The sequence below is a fragment of the Gymnoscopelus braueri genome (genome assembly GCF_963280865.1).
Source record: "Gymnoscopelus braueri genome assembly, chromosome: 9".
Lineage (NCBI taxonomy): Eukaryota > Metazoa > Chordata > Actinopteri > Myctophiformes > Myctophidae > Gymnoscopelus > Gymnoscopelus braueri.
In genome coordinates this window covers 10,707,831-10,731,693 of record NC_137610.1, presented here as the reverse complement: position 1 = coordinate 10,731,693, position 23,863 = coordinate 10,707,831, and the positions used below count along the sequence as shown (strand labels likewise).

The 23,863-nt window shown below is 40.7% G+C and overlaps 2 protein-coding genes across 2 annotated transcripts; both read right to left on the bottom strand.

The window, feature by feature from the left end:
• Positions 1–4,712: 4,712 nt before the first annotated feature.
• On the bottom strand, positions 4,713–8,578 carry LOC308092402 (endosome/lysosome-associated apoptosis and autophagy regulator family member 2-like). The gene is made up of 7 exons (XM_080438271.1): positions 8,541–8,578; positions 7,658–7,754; positions 7,439–7,540; positions 6,855–6,981; positions 6,515–6,693; positions 6,064–6,235; positions 4,713–5,429 (listed from the first exon to the last, which is right to left on the bottom strand). The coding sequence occupies exons 3-7, from the start codon at positions 7,462–7,464 to the stop codon at positions 5,361–5,363; spliced, it is 573 nt and encodes a 190-aa protein (XP_080294397.1). The 5' UTR covers positions 7,465–7,540; positions 7,658–7,754; positions 8,541–8,578; the 3' UTR covers positions 4,713–5,360.
• Positions 8,579–12,703: 4,125 nt separating this feature from the next.
• LOC308092173 (uncharacterized protein) lies at positions 12,704–15,653 on the bottom strand (the record flags this gene model as incomplete). Its single annotated transcript, XM_080438024.1, has 6 exons — positions 15,567–15,653; positions 15,276–15,378; positions 14,682–14,975; positions 13,285–13,351; positions 13,026–13,164; positions 12,704–12,750 (listed from the first exon to the last, which is right to left on the bottom strand). Exons 2-6 carry the CDS (start codon positions 15,347–15,349, stop codon positions 12,704–12,706), a joined length of 621 nt encoding a protein of 206 aa, XP_080294150.1. The 5' UTR covers positions 15,350–15,378; positions 15,567–15,653.
• Between the last annotated feature and the right edge of the window lie 8,210 nt (positions 15,654–23,863).

Here is a 23,863-nt window from a genome sequence, read left to right as displayed (position 1 = left end):
GAATGACTTACTTACTTTCTATCAATTACACACCCCATGAAGCCTTGAAATCATGGATATTATTATTGTTTTTGTCACATTCCTGAGCCAATAAATTGATGACTTGGTCATCAGTCAATAGGAAACTCAGTTTTGTTAAAGACTCTTTAAGTCTTCTACCGGAGACTCTGTCAGTCATAAACTTCTTAGCTTAGGAATGTGTCAAAAACTAAAAAAATCTCCATGAATTCAACTATTGAAGGCATCATGGGGTGTGTAATTGATTGCACTTTGATTGCACTCCACTGAGCGCCCCTTTCTAGTATTTATGTAGTTCAGCTTTTAATTGTACGCAGAAATACTCATTAAAATACTTTGTGGCAGCCACACTATACAGTGGATTAAAGAGTTCTTCGCAGATCGACCACAGACAGTGAGGTGGTGCAGTGGTGTTACCTCTGATACAGTTCTCAGGGATTCAAGCTAAATAAAATCTCACGACTGGAAATGTTTGTATGACCAAGTCCTGATGTGCAATTTGTGAAACAATGGGGAAAGGAGCCCCCCAATAGCGCTGATTCTTAAACAATTCACACAATACAGTATGTACAATTATTATGTTTTAGTTATATTATTCCGGCTGTTCTGCATATACTGCCAACCAGGTGAAGAAATCACAGATTGTGGCTTTAAAAGTACCTGAAGACTCTGTGTGATTGTCTCACCTCTTTTGTTCACCCTCATGGACAGAAGAATGTAAGCTATTAATAATTAAAGTACACTAATTATTCATGAAATTCATTTTAAATGTGTTTCAGGGTGATTCAAGATTCAATAATGACTGTCTCGCAATCCTTTATTAGCCCTGCAGCCAAATGGTAGAAGGTTCGGTAATAGCTACTTTAAATAAGTACAGCAGAGAACACAGGCACAACAAACCACGCCCTCTTTCTTTTTTTAAGTACGGTGACCGTGTGTTTGACCTTTTCAAGGTCACCCAAGGTAAAAGGTGACTAAATAAACCCATGACCCATTATGTGACTTCCTATTTGTTGACAACAGTAAACATGTCTTTAACGATCTTTAAAATAATAATAATTAACCCATTAAGACCGGGAAGGCATCTGTGTGTAATTTTTTAGATTCCTTTGGCTCTTCAAAAATAGCAGATATACAAGCTCATAGCGCGGCACTCGGAATCCTCCAGAAGCAAAGATTTGAGTTAAAAATGTTTAAAAAAATATATATATTCAAAGATTTTCACAAATGTTCACGATTTAAAAAGAAATGGCAGATCTACAAGCTCATAGTGCGGCACTTGGTGCCGCGCTATGAGCTTGTAGATCTGCTATTTTTGAATAGCCAAAGTATAGAATAATGGTTAAAATCCAAAATGACAGATGCTTTTCCCGGTTTTAATGGGTTCAAATAATTAAAATAATTATAATTATGACCAATGACCTTGACCCCCAAAACATTTAACCGTACCAATGTTCAAATATTATTATTATACCTCATAAATAGAATGAAGATGATTTTGTTCCGTCATGGTCAAAGATCACATGGACGGCAGTGGCTGAGGAGGTAGAGAGCAGCTGCTTGAAAACCCCCTAAAAACTTGGTAATGAGGCTGGAGTTAAAAATACAATAATTGGAATCCTATTATTTGACTGAACGCTCTGTGCCAAGTCAGTTTCCTCTCACACACACACTCCCACGCAGCCTTGGAAAACATTACATCTAGGAAGGATTTTGTTAATTCAAATTGTCTCATCTTTTCAGGAACATTATTCCTTTCTTTAGCTTTCAATTATTAAAAGCACGGCTGCTGTCAGCAGGCAGATAATTATTCTTATTGTTCTTATTCTTATAATCATCATCATCATTATCATCATGAATGCACTACTACAGTACATTAGGTTGGGTTGCAACAAGGATGGACCAATAGCTTTGGGTCATTGCTGACGTGTGTTCCTTGCTATAATTTTTTGGGGTCCTATAGCGGACATGACCAGTATCTGGTTTTACACCTTCATTTTAACCCAGGGGTCTTCAACGGGGGGTCCGGGACCCCTAGGGGGTCCTCAGAGTTACTACAGGGGGTCCGCCAAATCTTTGTGTGGTGGGGAACATTAGCCTGAAAATAGCAGATCTACACGCTCACAACGCCTCCCACTGCTATTTTCGGAGATTTGGTAAGGGAAAAAAGAGCAGACCAAGTACAAAGCCAATGGTCAAGTTGACTAAATATTGAGGGTTTAAATGTGTATCTGAAAATACACTTTAGCATGAATCCAACTATCTATGAAATCTATGAAATAGTTGAATCTGCAACACAATTTTATACACAATATGTAAGGGGTCCCTGCTTCATCTCTCACTCTCAGCTAGGGGGTCCTTGGGCTGGAAAACGTCGAAGACCTCTGTTTTAACCCATTTCTTCACTTTTTCGATAACCAGACCTACAGCCTCCTCTGGTGGTAGACTAGGGTCATTACATTGAAAGTCATATGGTTGTGTTCCTGCAGTTTCAAGGAAATCCATGCAAATTTATTTGATCACATCATTTTTTTTCTGTCAGCATAAATGTCTGTAGGGTGTCCATACTGAGAGAAAAAAAATACATATACAAAATATATGCAAAGTTCATTGTCCCAGGTGTAAAGCACAAATTCAATGTATTCATTTAGCAGACACTTAACCAGATTGACTTACAATGTGTTATAGTGAGATGAACTTTATAGTCAACCAACAGGGCAATAAGTGGTCAAGGAATTGGAGTGTTAAGAAAACATACTACATTAACTAGGATGACAAGTACATCTAGTATCTATCTAAATCACAATACTTAGCATTGTGCCAACAACTAAATAATTAAGATAATATGACTAGCATCAAATGGTCAACGAGTGCAGACATGAAGATCTTTTTTTTTAAAGCATCTCAGGAGGTATACACTGCCTGCACCAGCCTCTTTTTCCACACCTCGTCTGTGTTCCTGAAATATATCAAATCTTTACACTTGATTGTGACTTTTACCTTTGAGACGCAAAAGTTAATCATGTCTTCAGGCAGCATACTGATCTGATCATCACACCCAGTTTCATGAATATTCACTCCTCCATTCAGGATTCCGATCTTGACTTTCGTTGTGAACTTGACCTCGGTCTATATCAACCCAAAAGTGAATCATCTCTTCGGGGCTATGCTGTTCATTCCCCGCGAGTTTCATGAAAATCTGCCCATTCTATCTTAATTTTGACCCTGATCTTCATTGTGACCTTGATCTTTGAGACCCAAACGTTAATCTCTTCGCAATAGGCTTCATTCTAATCATCAACATTCATGAAAGTCTGTACCATTCTCAAGTTAGTTCGTTAGGAGACAGACAGGGGCGATTAAAATACCCTGCCATGAACTGCTGGCGAGGGTAATAAGTAAGTGCTAGGAGATGAGATGCGGCCCGCAGGTTAATATCGGAATAATGATATATTATTGATTTCAGCTGTTACAATTCCAAACATGACCCGCTTTAATTACTTAATTACGTCTATATTAGTAGCTTAATGACTAGTATTAAAATTCTATTGTCTTTTTTATGTCCAATGTATTTGTATTTAAGTTCATAAAGTTAACATATATATGTATAACTAAATGCATTTTAAATCAAATACAAATGTTACTTTTCAGGATTCCAATTCAAAAATAGCAAAAATAGCAGATCTACAAGCTCAAAACGCGTTTTGAGCTTGTCGATCTGTTATTTTTGCTACTTTTGTGTGACATAGAATGGCCCGACAGTATATGCAATGTGGCCCTCTGGAGTGAGTGTGGAAATATAGTGGCCCTCTCCATCATCAAAGTTGCCCACCCCTGGTCTAGGATGCTAGAAGCGTTTCCTAGGGGGTCGTAGGGACGGGGGACTAGACGACCGTAGTGGTGGTGTGCCACCCGAATTGGTGTCACCTGGTACTATGCCCAGCTGTTCCCACGGTACAACTCCTTAGGCATTCATTGTTAGATGCTAATGGGTCAATTAAGGACAACACCTTAATAATACATCTGCTTCCAATATTCGGGCTCTTCCCTCCCTACCCCTGCAGTGAACATCACAGGGATTAAATGGACAAGTTCTGAGTGAAATATAAGTTGGAAAAACAAAAACAATTACACCTTTCTGCATAAATTGTCCTCCTCTGCTTTCAGTCCATTATCAGCTCATGCTTTACTTCCACGATGATAACAATGCTCTTTCACTTTCGCACTTTTATGACTTTGTACTTGACTATGTAATTGGATGACACAAACTTTAGCTCTGTGTGTCAGCCAGGTAGAGATAGACCACGAGAGTGAGAGAAAGGAAGAAATAAATTGTACAGTATTGATGAAATGTTGCTCGCGCATTTGCACTCCACTGAGTATACTGCATGTGTATCAAACACAAGGAAGACGGAGAGAAAGTGTGATGCATACTTAAGATCAGTGTAAGGGGGTTGATCAACATTTCAGGGCTCCTCTTCTGACACGTTAGATGTTTGAGAACATACGGTAGTCTAGTGTCAAGGTCTTTCTAAAAAGAGGAAGAAAGGCACCCCACAGGTTGTCAAAAATGAGTCAATAAGACAGTCTCCCTGTAGACAAATACAATTTATTCTATCTGTTGTTCACGGACAGAGAAAGTCAACAAGACAATCAGCATGACATCTTCATTCACGACTGGGCTGCAAGCACTCCTGTCAACGTGACTGCCAGTACCGACGCCGGTAAATGAACAAGTGAAGATATACTGGCTGTTGTGCATGACCAGGTGATGTTTGCGTATCCGTATTCATCTAGGAAGGGACATTAGAGATACTACAGATGGCCACATGTTTCAACATAGAATTTTGACAATGGCTATGGCAAAAACGCAACGGTTATCCATCTGGAAATATTATTGGACATTACAGTGACTGAAATAAATTAAAAAATAAAAGCAACAGACAAATGAACGAACGGAAACACACGAAACTGGTTCTCTTCTTTTCCTGAGCATTTCCAACGCACTCTCTGACATCAGTTCAAAGTGAGCATGTCACACCATCCACCCACATGGTACACATTACACCACCAGCACTTTGAGATGGACTGCTCTCTTGTACCAAGCTTTTAAGGCCACCTGGTGGGGGCAACTTCTCAGAACCCGGTTACAGGTGCATGGTGTACATGTGTTTCTAAACCAACACACACACATATGCACACACACACACACACACACACAAGTGTGTATTACAGGTTCCAAAGCTCATAAAGGAGGCATTTTATTCTGGGGGGGGGGGCTTTTTACAGTGACAAGTCTCTTTAGGGCTCCGTCTTTACCAGCCCTCTGACTCACTTCCCTCTTAACTCCACACCAATGCTTTATGATGAGAGGAGTTCAGCTGAACGTTTTCGTAATTCTGTCCATTTCCCTAAGAAAGAAAAACAACAATAATTATTTTACATTGTAGCCATTTCGATGAGGCTCTCGTCCAGAGCGATTCACAAGTACAACCACGGAATAAGCTCAAGAACTAAACATTTTTTCACCAACAGAGTGCCAAAGTCCTAACATCAAAGCCACGCACCCCGGGTCATAAATAATGATCCCAGTCAAAAATACCATTGACTTTTCCCGTCACTTAAAAGAAGGAACATTTTATTTGGAACACAGTTCGTATACGAAGTGATTCAAAGTCGATTGAATAGTAGTAGTTTAAATGAACTCAAGGGCAGCCATTGTTCCTGTATGATCCTCGGACATCAGATAAACAGAAAAGTGCCCACGTAGGCCAAAACAGGAAGAAGAGCTAAGAGAAGCGATAGAGAGGTTTTATCATTTAATTTCTCATTCAACCTGGGGGTGGATTAGAGGATGTTGAGAAAGGAAAATATGGAAGGAGTGAATCTGATTTGAGGAAGGGGCATAAGTCAGAGAGGATTTGGACCCCCCCAAAAAACTATTCACCGCCCCTTAAAAAATGCATTTCAACTGTACTTGAAGATGACTGTCTGTGAGCAACTGATTCTACCGTTAAATTACAAGGAAGCCGTGACGACTCTCACCTTGGACGCGATGGCTTTGAGTTTTCCCAGCAGCGAAGGCTTGTTGTACACCACCTCGTCCTCCATGTCTCCCTCGTTCTCCTCCCCCTCCATCACGGCACAGCTGTCGGCTCCTGGCATCTCGCACTCCTTGTTGGCGGTCATCACCAGCCTTGAGTACTTATACTGCAACCTGGAGGAACAATAAACCGAAATAATCAATACAATGGAGGGAGAAAACACGGCGTGTGATTGGGCCAAATGCTTATGCATCGAGATGACTGAAATGAGTATTGATAAAAAAGTTTAACTGCCATGAAGGGGAATTAGAAAGGAAAGGAAGGAAGGCTGTAAGGAATCGAAGAGGTAAGCAAGCAGAAGGGAGTAAGGAGGGAGACCCTCAGTAGTGTGTGGCAGTAAGTGTGTTACAAATAAAAATGCAGTATTATTATTATCATTATTATTATTATACCTCTTGTTCTTCTTCCAGAAGTAGCAGGTGAGGGAGACGAGCAGTACTGCCGTGAAGGCCGCTAGCCCTGCCCCCAGTCGTATCCAGAATTCCATGCTCTCGCACGGCAACACCTTCTTCTCGGGCAAGGGCACCCCTCCCATGCAGTGCTTTGGTTCATTCCACACATACAGCATTTCCTACGGACAGACAAACACACACATAATGAGTACTGATATGTTTATCTGGACACACAGAAACAAGCACACAATGACACACACACACACACACACACACACACACACACACACACACACACACACACACACACACACACACACACACACACACACACACACACCTGGAGTCTTCCGTTGCAGGCTCCCTCTATCTTGTGATAGTCCATCTCGGAGCAAGTAGGACACGCCCCTGAGCTCTCCCACAGGAAGTGGAAGGTGCAGCCGTCGCATGTTCCCGCAGGGCACTGACTACAATGGCCGAACACAGATTGTCACAACACAGCAGCATCAAAAATAAAGGCTTAACGTTGTGAAATCAATCCAGAGGGTTGGCCGACAACTCAATTATATTCCCTTGTAACTGTCAAGTTAATCTTAAGCGTACCTTTCAAATGCTGTAAGAAATTACCATGCAAATTGGATACATTACCATCAACTGGGCTAATTCAAATAGACTGCCTGAACGTTAGTGTCACATAAACATGTCAGTGAATGAGTATTACCATCAGGTGATATGGCAGTGGAGGAATTCGCTTTATCAGTGTGAAAACATAGAAACTTGCTGGAATATTGAGGAAATCTGATGAAATCTGACAACTGAATTTCTTATTTGTTACAGCATACTTTGCAAAAACAATGATAGATGCAAACCTAGCTATTAATATGCATAAAGATAGCACACAAACAGTCATATAAAATTAAATACCTTGGCACTGTGATCTCTCCTTTCATGCTCTTCTCTGGATTGCAACGAAGTGTTACCACTGTGCTTCGCCCTGACTCGCACGATGAGGTCGCCTCCAAGGAACTAAACAGCAGATAAACAGCAAATGTGAGGTAATAAGCTAAAATACTTTTAAAGTATTTTCATGTCAACATACAGTATAATGTTATTAAAGGTGAACATGCAAGATGTCAGCGGTACCGGTAGTAGAAGTTGATATCAGGGACTTTCTTGATGGTCTCTGGGAAAAAGTCTGGTCTGGCCCTGATTGTGTCCAGTGTACTCTCAACTGTTGCCCCTGTTAAAGACATTTATTATAGTAACTAAACTTGTTTTCTTTCTTCTATGTGCCTGAGTGGAAAACGCCAACTCAAATCCCTTGCATGCGAACATAGTTGGCCAGTGAACAGATTCTAATTCTGAAACTTGACTAGGTCGGTTTTGACTAGACCAAAAGGTTAGAGCAAAATATTATTTTATTTCTCTCACAACAGAGAGGAAATTGCAACAATGTCTGAACTCCAATAAAGATGGAGGCGTAGCTAGTGTCCCATCCGGTGCGCCGTCTATTTCAAATAACTATAGACATTGTCAAGCGGTAGGTGTCCTAACCAACATTGAAATGTCAATTTGGAATTTGGATTAAGTGCTCCAACCATAGCAGATATACTAAAAATAGCAGATATACAAGCTCACAGTGCGCCACTTCACGCCGCGAGCTTGTACATCTGCTATTTTTGAAGTGTGAGAAGTACCGATTTAGAAGGCATTTGTAGAATCGGCCTCAGGTCTTAATGGGTTAAAAGATCAGCTGTCGACCCCAATGCTCAACCTATGTTAAGTATGTGATGTTTGAAAAAGGTAGTGCATGCACATCCGTGGTCCAGGTGCAAGGCAAACAAAGTATCAAGAAAAAAAGAATAGAGTCTGCACACTGGTGAAGTTTGCAAAAAGCTCCATTTGTTTTTTTAATTGCTCCTCAACGTTTCAGCAATAAAAAAAACAAGTGGAGCTTTTTGCAAACTTCACCAGTGTGCAGACTCTATTCTTTTTTCAAGTATGTGATGTTCACATGCATACTAACCAAGAAATCTGTCCGCTAGGCTGATGGACTGTGAGGAGAGTGCCGTGTGGAAGCCCCGCCCATTAGCTGGGATTATCGTCGATTGACAGATGAATGTCTTCACCGTGTTGGCTCCTTCTCCTTTCTCTCTCTGTCCATCGGTGACGGACAGGTCCGTAACGTTGTCTTACACACTGCCATGCGGCCCTGACACATAAAACACAGCATAGACCTTTTATGTAGAAAGTCTGATAGTTTGTCATTTCCCTGGACAGCGGTTATAAACAGGAAGTTCACAATGGTTGGAATGTTCAGGACGGTATTGTTATTGTTTACAGGATGAAGCCTGTAATATATGAATGAGTCCATATTCTAATATTTGAACAGAATTTTCATAAAAATGTACATGAACCGTTCCACTTTTTACAACTGTCTTTGCTTCACTGCTGGAACATAATGCTGTATATTCATACCATCACAGATTTTCAAGATTCAACCTCTTTTGCTGGCTCTCCTCTTAGCAGACAATACATTTAGCGATAACAAGACATTTGTGACACACAAACGTGTTGTAATTTGTAGGTTTGTGTAAGGTCTAAAACGTTTGAGAAAGAATCATCTACATACAGTACACTCTATCATTGACGAGAGAAGTGGAGAATTGGGCGCTTCTACTGTGACTACTGTATGTATGGATGAATGCAAATTAAAATATTGACAGTACATAATCTACATATGTTGTACATTGTCATGTGGAAACCAGGAAATGGAAAAAAGAGCCTGTGTTCCAATGGACGTAATATAGTTAGTTACTATTTTGTCACAAGGCAGCTCTTCTTAATACTTTTCATTGGTTAAATATTTATAAACTCCACAGACCGATTTCACCTCTTAAAATCTCTATACTTAAAAAAACAGAGTTGTAACTGTACTTGGTATGCTCTTGTTTCACTCTACACCAAATCTCACAATCTCAAAAAGCTCACAACGTGTCTGCTATTTTTAGCGAATGTTCCATTCGGAATAGCGATGCTTGGGTTCAAGTGGTTAATCACTTTACATGTTTTATTTTAAATAGCTAAAATAGCAGATCTACAAGCTCACGAGGCGTTGTGGGCTTGTAGATCTGCTACTTTTACTACTTTTGCGTGACAACAAGCTTGCTATGACAAAGTAGGGCATTAATATGGAGATACAAGGTTTCTGTATGACCACAACGATAAAGATAGTTATATCATCGCATCTTACCTTGCTCTGTTTGTCTTACCATTCTGTAAAAATGTGTTGAGTTACCATGTGCTGTTGTCATACAGGCTCTGTATCTGATTGCCACCAATGGGACTCCTGAGCTGCAGAGTCCAGAGAAGCTGTCCCCTGTCTTCAGGTCCTTTCTGACTCGCTGTCTGGAGATGGACGTGGAGAAACGAGGAAGTGGCAAAGAGCTGCTGCAGGTAAGCAGTGGTGGAAGAAGTTCTCGCATGTTTTACTTAAGTAAAAGTATCAATACTGCTATGTAGAAATACTCTCTTACAAGTAAAAGTCTGTAATTCAAAATGTTTTTGAGTAAGTACAAAAGTATTGTTATCAAAATGTACTTAAAGTACCAAAAGCAGAAAGTGCACATTATGCAGAATGTCCCATTTCACAACTTTTCAAATGTATAAAGATCTTTTGAGAATAGCAGATCTTCAAGCTCACAATGCGTCGCATTGCAATGGCCGAAATGTATATAGGGCTGAAGTAGTTAATGTATGTTTTGTAATAATTAACAAAATCTACAAAGTAACTAGTAACTAAAGTTTTCAAATAATTGTAGTGGAGCATGAGCAAGTATGATATTTGCCTCTCGGATGTAGTGGAGTAGAAGTAAAAGTACAGAAAATTGGAAATACGGCTATTTTCCACTGTGTCGTTAACTTCGTTATATCTAATGTGAACTTTCTCTTTTCTGCGTGTCCCTGCAGCACCCATTCCTGAAAATGGCCAAGCCTTTGTCCAGCCTCACACCCTTAATCTTGGCAGCCAAGGAGGCAATGAGGAGCAACCGCTAAGCAGCAATGCCAGTGGATACTGTGCTAACTCTCATCCTCTACTGGTCTATTTATGATAATGAGGGCAGGAATCTAACCGTTTTTTTTTTTCTCCAACATTTTTGTTCACCAGCCACTTTGACTATTTTACCGACGAGGAGAACCTTCAAATAAAGATTGCCTCCTGCGTGCCAAAGTGGCTGATGGAGGAGACGTACAGTACTGTAACACCAGCCAGTGTTAATTTTCTACCCGGATGATATCCCAATTTAGCAACTTTGAATGGCTCTCATGTCTGATAATTGGTTCGTGTCTCTGATTGCTGATAATTTTGCTAATCTTCAATGACTTAGCACAATCTCCAGGGTTTCTCGACTGATACTAGATTTAGTTTTAGATTTGGTGGCCATGTGCCTTTTTAGCCTGTGTGCCTTTTGTGCCGTGTTCCATAGACTCATGCAGCGAACCCCTCTACTCCACATTTTATCAGCATGTTCTACAATACAGAGGCAGGGATGTGAGGATTATTTTAGTTTTTTCCAGTTTCCCATTCATTTGTTTTCTTCTTTCCTTCATATTTGTGTTAGTGATTAACCAAGAGTTGTTGCACAAAAACGCACCATTTTTATCTCAAACCAACACAGACTTCATTCATTCCTTCTCTCAAACACACATGAATGGTGTACGGAAACAAATTTGAACACAATGGTTGTTGTCATGTGAGAACTGTCGCTCAGTTGTAGCTGACTGCCATTGTTGGAGAATATGCATTTTTCATATGTTGTATTTTGTTATTTCCTCTACATGCCATGCCTTGATGTTGGTTGATATTGTTTTTTTTAATTTTTATACAGAACTGGAGGACTTTTTTTTTGCATTGTTTTGTATGTTATTTACTTTCATTGGCTGATGTCCAGTCTTCATCTGAAAAGTTCTCCAGATTTTTTTAAAGTTTGTCTATCATTGTGTTATATTTACAACTAATATGAAAAATGGCCATAATATGAACCAGATTCTTTTTTTAATTTGTTTTTCGCATCAATTCTATCTCTCTGTGCATTAATGAACTGGATTAATAAGTGACAGCATCAGACCAGGGTAGAAAAAGAAATCATGATTCCTTGTGTTTGTATTTTTAACCTGCTTGGAGTAACAGATAGGTGGGATTCACCACAGATGATAAACACTCCCAGTGAGACCATTATACTGTATGAAAGTATGAAAATATTTTTTATGTTGGCAATTTACCTGAAACTGTCCCAACTGCCCTGATGCAGCAAACCCCAGTTACTGTATCTGGTACCCTACACAGGTCAAGACCATAGATTCCCTCAGAAATACCATTTCAATAAGTTAATAAACAATACAATGTTCATAAATAATAAAGCCAAGGACTCCTACGTGTGAAGCAAAGCCTTGTGAAATCACAGCATGTAAGTTATTATTAAAGATGAACTTGGAATGGACTCCATATAAAATTATTCATGGGAAAACTATTGTCATTGCTGTCAGTTACATTTCTGGACACCAGATGGCACTATTGAACTGATACACTATAAAAAGATACATTCAGCTGGATACAGTCTGTCAGAAACTGTCTGAAACCTATGACTTCCCCCTCATTTGTGATCTAATCTCTGTTCTGGTGGAAGGACTGCTGAACTGGAAATTGTTCCTTCGAAAATTGATTTAAGTTGGTACCTGCAGAAACCCGGACAGTCGCCTAAACTACTGTTTTTTTTTTGTTGACATTGTAGACTTTATTATTTTTTGGCTCTGGGGTATAAATCACTTTAAAAGTCAGGCCTTTTCCCGCTATTCAGTCCTGATCTCTTTCAGTTACAGTTCTTCAATTACGCTTCCTCTTCACAGCACACCTGCCCTATATGGGTTACACTGTCTGCTGCTTATCCTTAAAAAACGATCCTACGCTGTTAATCGGCCTGTTCCGCTCGTATGCATAAAATGTGACAACAATGGGAACTGTCACAATATATGTCAACACTGTTGCAGTGATTAATGACATATGCATGACGTATGACATATTACGTCACTGGAACATCAGTGCAGCGTCATGAATGCAAGGTACACCCACATGTGTGTGGTGGAAAGAACCTCAGCCACCTCTGAAACAAGACAGTGTCTAATACAGGTCTAGCCAACATGTGGAGAATGTACAAGGGATTTCAGTGGGTTCAGCCCTGGACAGACACACACATGTGCATGTAAACTAAACTGTCACGATAAGGCTTTACTTGAACAAGAAACATAAGTGCACCTTCACAGAGGGATCAAAACTGTAAAATACCCCACACTAACAAGAACAAACTCCCAGGAAACATCGACAAACGAACAGGCAACTCAAACAAACCACCATTAGATACCATTAGTCTTTATTAACCTTTGGGTCACCACAAGGAATTGTATACATGTCTGCCGGCTGGGGTTTGCCTATAATTGCCAGGTTGAAACGGACCAATATGTTGTGGATTATTGATTGGAAACAATCTAACTGATGTACGGTTGACGGCCACCCCGAAGTGATTGTTTACCATTGCCACTGCATTCCAATCCATATCCAAGCTCCACAGGATAACTGCGAGTTCAGTGATGTTCTGGGGTTGAGAGAGAGGAAAGTGTAATGTTAGGTTTTTTTATACATATTTACATAAATGTAACTGCAAGTTGTGAGTAGCTGGCACAAGAATCTGGCATGTGTCGAGCAATAGTCCTACCATGGTCACGATATCCATTGCCACCAGCTTGGTGACGAAGTCACAGCTCATACGACATTCGCCAAGCCTGGGAATGTACAGTAAATCAGAAATTAACTTTCTTGACATAAAGTTAGAGGGATGATAATGGCAATGTACACAAATCTATCTATCTATAGACAGATTTATAGATTTATAGATAGATTTTGTTCTTCTTTTTTTTCGTGAGATTAACGTTCTTAAGGACAGTAAACATTGCGCACATCCCCCACGGTATGGACTAGTAAAATATAATTGGTGCATTGTAGAGAGAGGTTGGCCCTGATTTAAAGTCTGTGTTTCCTTACCCTCCATCGTTCTCTTTCAGACGTGCCCCCACCTTAAAAGATAAACTTGTGAGGTGCTACTTACTTGCACAGACTCAGAGACAGATTGGCTGAACACAAGAATGCTATACCGACTGGGAATCACAACTATCCCATGGCGGAACACTACAAAAATGGTGGTCACGCCAATCCGAACTCCTTAAAAATCATGGAAATTGAGGTAATTCCCAGATCTGTGAGAGGTGGTGACAGACTCAAACGGCTGCTCCAAAGAGAGACATTCTGGATAGCAACACTTAAAGCCACAACCTTCCCGGGTCTCAATGACGATATAGACTTTTCAAGTAGTGCGGACATGTGTGTATACATTTGTATTGTGACATCGATTGTTTGTAATTAGGGGAGTAACGATACTTACGATACGATACGTGATACGATAGCGATACGATACGCATCACAATACATGGTTGACGATACGATACATGGACGATATTGGTTAATTTATGGGGATACGATACGATTCAATGATTTAAAATCGATAGAGTAACTAACTATTTAGCAAAATAGCAACATTTTGCAAAATTAGCAAATTTGAACACATATGGACAAACCCGGACCTTGACATGAACATAGAAATTACACTCATTTATCGATAGACCAAATAGTAATGGAAAGATAATCAAACCACTCTCTTTTTTCTTCTTAAAATTACTAAATACAATGCATGAGCACTTAGTATCGATAAAATCGATTATTTGCATTGCAAAACGATTCGGTATGATACAAAGTCAAACAATATGATATTTTGTTGTTTGGATGTCGACATAGTAGATCGTTGAAAATTAAAAACGATGCATCGATGCAGTTATTGTATTGTTACACCTCTATTTGTAATGAGTTTTTAATGATGATTGACAGTCTGTGGTTGCTATATAATGACGAGTGTGTACATACATGTCATAACTATTGGACCCTGATGAAGGCCCCCGCTGGTCACCTGCGTTTTTAACTTTGCCAAGCAAGATAGGACAAAATAAAGGCTTTTTTTAAAACTCAACTGAACGGAGAGCTTTGGATCTTTCTTAAGTTCACCTGTAATCAGCAGCTCCCCCCGGGACAGGGATGGGCACGGCTGGCACTGGCGGGACCGGGGTGTACCGCATCACACGAAGTGCAGGTGCATTCACTAGCTGGTTCGGTGTATAGTTCTGGAGAAATGGAACAACGGTCATCCCTGGAGTGTCGAAGGTATTGACCGTCTGATGAGTCCCATCTGTCACGATGAAGTCATGTGTATTTCCAAAATCGGCCCAGGGGAATCCTGGTTGCTGGAGAAGCGGCAAATCAAGGATTGGAACGCCCCCAGCAGGGTAATGTACATGATTGCTGTAGCGGGCAGAGAGAGAGAGTGAGCAGGACAGACAGAGAGATTCACTGACAATAAACAACCAAGGCTACCAGGTCTTCTGTCTGCCGGCGCGCGTGCGTGTGTGTTGGATGCAGTATGCACACGCACGCTAACTCCGTTATTCGCGCCTGGAGGTTTGGCAATGGGCGTGTTGTTGCGCTATCCTTAAAATTGCTATCTTGCCCACACACGTACTGTATGAGAAAGCGGGTTGCAACTTCTCAGACCACCCACTGTTTTGCCTGATTCACTGTTTCTGCACCTGTCACAACACTTACGTGAAACCTCTTGGTGGAAAGGCTGTTGTGGATGTATACTTCGATTCGCAAATACTGTATTCCACTGTTTGCATCCATCCAACATGCACGTTGTTGTGAATGTCTGTGGAGAAGGGACCAAAATGAAATTTGATTATTAGAATTCTATTAATAAAGATTATTCCAATATTTGACCATGCCCCCACTTATTTAAAATAAAAATAGAAAGGAAAAATAAAAAAATATATTATATATTTTTGATATTACATTTTTATCCTAAAAACGATTATTTGAATATTTGATTATTCTGACCTTGACCTGGAACTGGAGCCCGGAGGACGATGTCTGCGGATGGCTGGAATGGTGGATCTGTCACAAACCGCACAGAATTTACTGCGAGGACCTCACGACGAACTCTGTTTCCGACACTTAGGTTTCTTAGCGTTAAGTTTTGTAACCTGCGTACAATTTCCTGACTAAATTGCACTTGCGCTAGCTGCGCTGCCTGCGCGGCCATGTTGACAATTCTGCAAAGAAAATGAAAGGAGGTAAATTTAGTATTCAGTAAGTATATTATACTATACTTTATATAAGAAAGTTTTTGAAAATAGCACATCTACAAGATCTGTGAGCTTGTAGATCGGCTATTTTCCAAATGTAATGCTTTGCACTGTAGCCAAAGCATCCCTGCAGTGGTGGAAAAAGTACTCACATGTTTTACTTAAAGGGATACTTCACTTTCACATAAAATAAACATTAAAAATCTATATAAAAAAAAATGAAAGAAGTTATGGCAAAATTAAGGCCCCCTCACACATTAGTAGGACACTCTAATGCGTGAGGGGGCCATGAATTTTCCATTACTTTTTTCATTTATTTTTAATATATTTTTTAAATGTTTCCCCGACCCGAAAGTGAAGTATCCCTTTAAGTAAAAGTATCGATACTGCAATATAGTAGAAATACTCTGTTACAAGTAAGAGTCCGGAATTCAAAATGTACTTGATTAAAAGTACAAAAGTATTGGCATCAAAATGTACTTGAAGTACCAAAAGTAAAAGTAGGCTACTCATTATGCAGAATGTCCCACTGAAAATAACAGATCTACAAGCATTGTGAGCTTGTAGATCGGCTATTTTCAAATGGCCGAAATGTATATAGGGCTGAAGCGGTTAATGTATATTTTAGTAACTAAAGTTTTTCATATAATTGTAGTGGAGTATTATAAGTACAATATTTGCCTCTGAGATGTAGTGGAGTAGAAGTAAAGGTATTGGAAATTGGAAATACTTAAGTAAAGTACAAATACCTCAAAATTGTACTTAAGTACAGTACTTGAGTAAATTTACTACATGTTACTTTACACCACTGCAGCCCTCGATATTAACAATACACTCAGAGCTTTGTTTTTGTGTATCAAGTGTCCCCCCCCCCCCCCCCCCCCCCTTTCTCTCTCATCTACATAATCTGACTGGCGCAGTGATATGCTTGTGGTTCAAGAAAGTACAAAATAAAAGTCTATCTTTGAAAAAGTCGGGTGGGGGGCCTAATGCATTATGCCTAATGCACCAGCTTCGTAGATATGAAGGTAAAAGTCAACATGATTTACTCGATAGATAGTCTACAATAGTCTTGATCTAAGCCAGGCTACAGATCAAAATTGCTAAATACTAACATCATGTTCTATCATGTTGTGGTGTATATTTAACAATGTATTTCTTTTCAATACATGCATAGAACGTACTTACCTTAAGACCTTAAGAGTTAAGTTCAGAGCTTTCCCTCCAACGGGTTGAATGTTGACATCCGGTCTGTAGTAGGTTAGTCTCGCGTTAGTGCACATAGACATATAAAGGTAGACGCCTCCTCTGGCTCTGAAGCGTCGGCATCTCGGACGCACTTCCGCTTCCTCTATGCTTCTGGGGGGAAGCTGGAAACTTCCGTGTGCGTCACAGAAGGGGGCGTTCAGTAGGCCAATCAGAGGCAGGTGGGGCGGGTCTTTTCTTAAGAGGCAGCCGCGCAGCAACTAGTCAGTTAGACGCGCTGTGATTGGCCAGTTGTTAACGTGATGTGATTGGTCAGTAGTCAAACAGCCCCGCGGAAGAGCCTTGTATTGAGAGACCAGTCGTTACAATGAACTGCAGAGGCCAATGAGGTATCTAGGTTTCTATATCTATGTTAGTGCAGCCTCCCTCCGGAAAATCTCATTTCCACCTGAAATAAAAGACAAATGAGATTTCCGGCTGGAGGGTGTACCAGGCTATGGGTGATGTAACACAACCATTGTCTGGCAGGTTAGTGAGGCTTATTGGACCTTTACCCTGCCTGAAATGGATGCTTTGATGTCAGCAAACACACATAAGCTACAGAATTAACCTGGCTGATAGCAACACTGGTAAATGGTTGTACCGATTCTGCAGCTAAGCCTTACTACGATTCCCATGAGCACCTTCAAAGTCCAATTCACAGTCCAGTGTTAATTTAACTCTGAAAGTGTAAAAGGTCTGAGTTAAATCTAACAATAAAATACGCAAATATCTGTGTGTGTGTGTGTGTGTGTGTGTGTGTGTGTGTGTGTGTGTGTGTGTGTGTGTGTGTGTGTGTGTGTCCTTCTGTCCTTCGCGTACCTCGAGAACTGGCCGACTGACAGACAGACAGATGCAACGATCTCCATATGGGCATAAAAGGGGCACAGACAGACGGGTATGTTGAACTGTTGTGAACCATTGACTATCTTGAATGCTCTTATGCTGACGTCATATCATTGTCATCTGTCAATCACAATCAATAGGGGTTGTACTAACACAGCTGGTGCTAATAAAGAGATCACGGCTTGCTCACTCGTGAGATTCAGTCAGTGTCATGTGAAACTACATGCAGCGTGTGTGGCGTCTTTATTCCTCCGTATTTATCCATAGGCTTATCTAGACCTTTGCTGGTATGGCTGCTGCGCCAACAGGTTATGGGCCCAGAAAGGATTTTGGAAGCCGATGGAATCGTTTGTGCTTCGACGGAGATGAGAAAAACTACGAGTTGTGGGAAACAAAGTTTCTTGGCCACCTGCGTCTACAAGGGCTGAAAAGCACCATATTGAGAGAGCCTGAGCCTGACAACGGCGAGGACGAAGAGGAGGCCGCGGTAAGAGCCGCAGAAGACGCTGATAAAAATGAAGAAGTCTACGCTGAACTTATTCAATTGTTGGACGATAAAAGTCTGTCTCTGATCATGAGAGATGCAGCGGATGATGGGAGAAAGGCGTTGAATAGCCAAAGTATAGAATAATGGTTAAAATCCAAAATGACAGACGCTTTTCCCGGTTTTAATGGGTTCAAATAATTAAAATAATTATAATTATGACCAATGACCTTGACCCCCAAAACATTTAACCGTACCAATGTTCAAATATTATTATTATACCTCATAATTAGAATGAAGATGATTTTGTTCCGTCATGGTCAAAGATCACACGGACGGCAGTGGCTCAGGAGGTAGAGAGCAGCTGCTTGAAAACCCCCTAAAAACTTGGTAATGAGGCTGGAGTTAAAAATACAATAATTGGAATCCTATTATTTGACTGAACGCTCTGTGCCAAGTCAGTTTCCTCTCACACACACACTCCCACGCAGCCTTGGAAAACATTACATCTAGGAAGGATTTTGTTAATTCAAATTGTCTCATCTTTTCAGGAACATTATTCCTTTCTTTAGCTTTCAATTATTAAAAGCACGGCTGCTGTCAGCAGGCAGATAATTATTCTTATTGTTCTTATTCTTATAATCATCATTATCATCATGAATGCACTACTACAGTACATTAGGTTGGGTTGCAACAAGGATTGCTGACGTGTGTTCCTTGCTATAATTTTTTGGGGTCCTATAGCGGACATGACCAGTATCTGGTTTTACTCCTTCATTTTAACCCAGGGGTCTTCAACAGGGGGTCCGGGACCCCTAGGGGGTCCTCAGAGTTACTACAGGGGGTCCGCCAAATCTTTGTGTGGTGGGGAACATTAGCCTGAAAATAGCAGATCTACACGCTCACAACGCCTCCCACTGCTATTTTCGGAGATTTGGTAAGGGAAAAAAGAGCAGACCAAGTACAAAGCCAATGGTCAAGTTGACTAAATATTGAGGGTTTAAATGTGTATCTGAAAATACACTTTAGCATGAATCCAACTATCTATGAAATCTATGAAATAGTTGAATCTGCAACACAATTTTATACACTATGTATGGGGGTCCCTGCTTCATCTCTCTCTCTCTCAGCTAGGGGGTCCTTGGGCTGGAAAACGTCGAAGACCTCTGTTTTAACCCATTTCTTCACTTTTTGGATAACCAGACCTACAGCCTCCTCTGGTGGTAGACTAGGGTCATTACATTGAAAGTCATATGGTTGTGTTCCTGCAGTTTCAAGGAAATCCATGCAAATTTATTTGATCACATTTTTTTTCTGTCAGCATAAATGTCTGTAGGGTGTCCATACTGAGAGAAAAAAAATACATATACAAAATATATGCAAAGTTCATTGTCCCAGGTGTAAAGCACAAATTCAATGTATTCATTTAGCAGACACTTAACCAGATTGACTTACAATGTGTTATAGTGAGATGAACTTTATAGTCAACCAACAGGGCAATAAGTGGTCAAGGAATTGGAGTGTTAAGAAAACATACTACATTAACTAGGATGACAAGTACATCTAGTATCTATCTAAATCACAATACTTAGCATTGTGCCAACAACTAAATAATTAAGATAATATGACTAGCATCAAATGGTCAACGAGTGCAGACATGAAGATCTCAGGAGGTATACACTGCCTGCACCAGCCTCTTTTTCCACACCTCGTCTGTGTTCCTGAAATGTATCAAATCTTTACACTTGATTGTGACTTTGACCTTTGAGACGCAAAAGTTAATCATGTCTTCAGGCAGCATACTGATCTGATCATCACACCCAGTTTCATGAATATTCACTCCTCCATTCAGGATTCCGATCTTGACTTTCGTTGTGAACTTGACCTCGGTCTATATCAACCCAAAAGTGAATCATCTCTTCGGGGCTATACTGTTCATTCCCCGCGAGTTTCATGAAAATCTGCCCATTCTATCTTAATTTTGACCCTGATCTTCATTGTGACCTTGATCTTTGAGACCCAAACGTTAATCTCTTCGCAATAGGCTTCATTCTAATCATCAACATTCATGAAAGTCTGTACCATTCTCAAGTTATTTCGTTAGGAGACAGACAGGGGCGATTAAAATACCCTGCCATGAACTGCTGCCGAGGGTAATAAGTAAGTGCTAGGAGATGAGATTGTCTGAAGAGCTGAGTGTTGACTGCCACGAAAAATGGGAGTGAGTCTTAGGGATGGGAAGATATGAAATGTTCATGTCACGATTATTGTGAGCAAAATAATTGCGATTTACGATATTATCACGATGATGTAAATATGCTTAAAAATCTTAAAATGCCACTTTGTATATCTTAGATATCTTAGAGGGGGGGGGGAGTGAAGATGAAGAAGATTAGATATTCTAGAAAGACAGGAACTGACCCATAGGCGGAGTTTCACATTAGCCCTGGGGGGGGCACAGGCTCGCATGCGAGAATCCCCATGCTCGCATGCGAGAATCCCAGCGCGCGCGCAAAATTTTCGGGTTTTCCGCGCGTTTGATACTCTTTTTTGGGGGGGTTTGTGACTTTAATTCGGTTACTTTGGTTAATTCAGTACAAGCGCAAATTTTCGGGTTTTCCACGGGTTTGTTACTCTTTTTTTTTGGGGGGGGGGGGGTTGTGACTTTAATTCGGTTACTTTGGTTAATTAATTCAGTACAAAACATTTACTCCATAAAGTGTACAGTAGATCCGACTCCCAACTACTGCGCAACAGATATAGAATTCAGATTTATGTCTCACAATTATAATTTTTTTATTACAAAAATATATATTGAAAAAAAAATAAAGAAACGTCCCCGGCCGCCAGGGGGGGCAATTCCCCCCCTGCCCCCCCCCCCCCCCCCCCATTGAATCCACCTATGAACTGACCATGTCCTTGTTTATGACTCTTAACAGCTGCTGGGTAGAAGCTCTTCCTGAGCATCGAGCCTCAAACTCTTACCAGTCCACAAACACTCCGTTTCCAAGGTGTTGTTGCTTTTCTACATCTCTGCATATCTGTCTGTGTGTCTTTATCTCGATGTGCCCAAATATGGATGACTGATGTCATAGTACTGGTGTCATAGTACTGACAAAACACATCTTATTATTAGCACATTTCAGATTATAGATTTAGCTAAAGTGGCCATTCACTTTGAGTAACGGCATTAGCTATTCCATAATAATGATGTCATCTAGGAATGACATCACACCATCGTCATCACATTCAACATAATTGTCCTTTTAAATGTTTTTATTCTACTTCCCAACACAACACCATTCAGAAACTGTTAGCAAAACGTTGCCCTGCCTTCTAACCTCTTCTGTAAATTAGTTGCACTGATTCACAGTGGTGCTGGTGTGTGAAATGTTTCACTGGACGATACATCTGAAAGGAGGACATAGGCTTTCCTGCTGGCCGGCTGCTGTGGCAGTCGGACACAAGCTGTACTCTTTTGAAGGTTACAATCACGGTTGCAACCACAATGATTATATCGATGTCCACATCTTCAACACATTGTCTTTACGCTGGATTAAGTTGACCACAGTGAAAACTGGAGGAGGAGAACATCACCTTGAGGTTCCCTGCGTGCGCGCGGGCCACACAGCTGTTCTGGTAGAAGATATTGTCTACATCTGGGGGGGATATCCTTACTGTAACGTGCTTCGTTCATTTGATGTTGACAACCACAGATGGTCCAAACCCAATATTTCTGATACCGTTCCAGAAGGGAGGTGCCACCACTCAGCCTGTGTCTTGAGGAAGGTCATGTATATTTATGGAGGAATCACCCAGCTGACTGGACGCACTAATGACATCTACAAGTTGGACACAACCACAATGGTCTGGTCTTTAATTAACACCAGAGGCACTCCACCAACTGTTTCATCATATCCCTCTGCAACCATCATCGGGACAAAGATGTTTGTATTTGGGGGCAGGGGGGTCCAGGGGTACGTCTACAACAACATCAGTGTGTTTGACACAGAGACCAACTGCTGGCTGAGCACACCTTCTCCACAGCTTCTTTCAGAAGGACGCGCGGGTCATTCAGCCTTTACCTACAATGGAGAGCTGTACATATTTGGTGGCAGCAACTCAAAGCAATTATTCAATGATCTGTGGAAATTCAATCCACAGATCCTCTCGTGGAAGAAGGTTGAGCCCAAAGGGAAAGCCCCATGTGGTAGGAATTCGATGGGCTGTTGCATGGTGGGAGATCGTATCATCCTCGTTGGAGGATACAACATACCGGTTGACCTACATATCTTAGATTTAAATCCTAATCTGAAGATGTTATGCAAGCTAGCAGTTATTCAGTACGGTGTGGAGCAGTCTGAACTCACACATGACATCAGGTGGGAACTGGCGGCCATGACTACCAAAAATAACTGAAACCATAACATAGCCCTATAAAAAGAGAAACAAACTGTGATCCCATTTAAAAAAAAATTATAATAATAATAAATAAATAAATAATAAACAAACAAATGGCAACGGGGTCAAAGCATATCAGAGAAAGATGATGAAGAGGAAGATGATGGCCCTCAGGAGAAAATGCAGACGAAGAGGAAACATAAAAACATCATGTGGTTCACAGTGACATGTGTAGACCAAGGACCAGTGGAGATTATATCCAGAGCTAAGTGGATGATGTGGGAAGACGGATTCTCATCTGGAACTGTTACCTCTGCGACCCTCTGGATAAGTGGATGAAGAGGGATGGCTGGATGGATGATGGATGGATAAGTGGGTGGATGGATGGATTCACCAAATTAACACGTTGCCTGCCATGGACGCATAAAGTCGTTCTATTATCAAATTATAGTTTTTTTGAAAATTCCACAAGGGGCACCCTAACACAGCTTTGGGATGATCCATCGTCACTCAGAGAATAAATATGTGGATGTGACGTCATTCCAAAAAACTTCACATCCATCCACCCTGACTATGCGATTTTTAGAAAAACACTCCTAACAGTTTCTTTTTTTTTGCATTGAAAACCACCCGTTTTCAACGGGCCATAGCCCCAAAATGGCCGATCGGCGTTGGAATGTTATTGTTCCAATGGACACACGGATCCCTCCGCCTCCTCACAGGGACTTTTTTTTGTACACAATCTGGCTTCCACTGCGTTTCAAAGATCGTCGGATTAAGGTAATTACGCTGGCAAAGGGATAAAAAAAACTATGTTTAACATCTTGGCAGGTAATGTTAAGACTAGAGAGAGGGGCGTGTCTGATAAAATTAATATATATATATATAATATCTAAATACTGAATCAAGCAACTGTCCGGGCTGCTCCCAAAAGCCTGATAATTTTTGCGATAATTATAGTACCCTGCGATACCGTTATCATGGACGTTTTTTATCGCGATATCCGATAATATAGTATATCGTCCCATGCCTAGTGAGTCTGCAGTCCTCCTGACTGATGGAGGGAGGTCAGG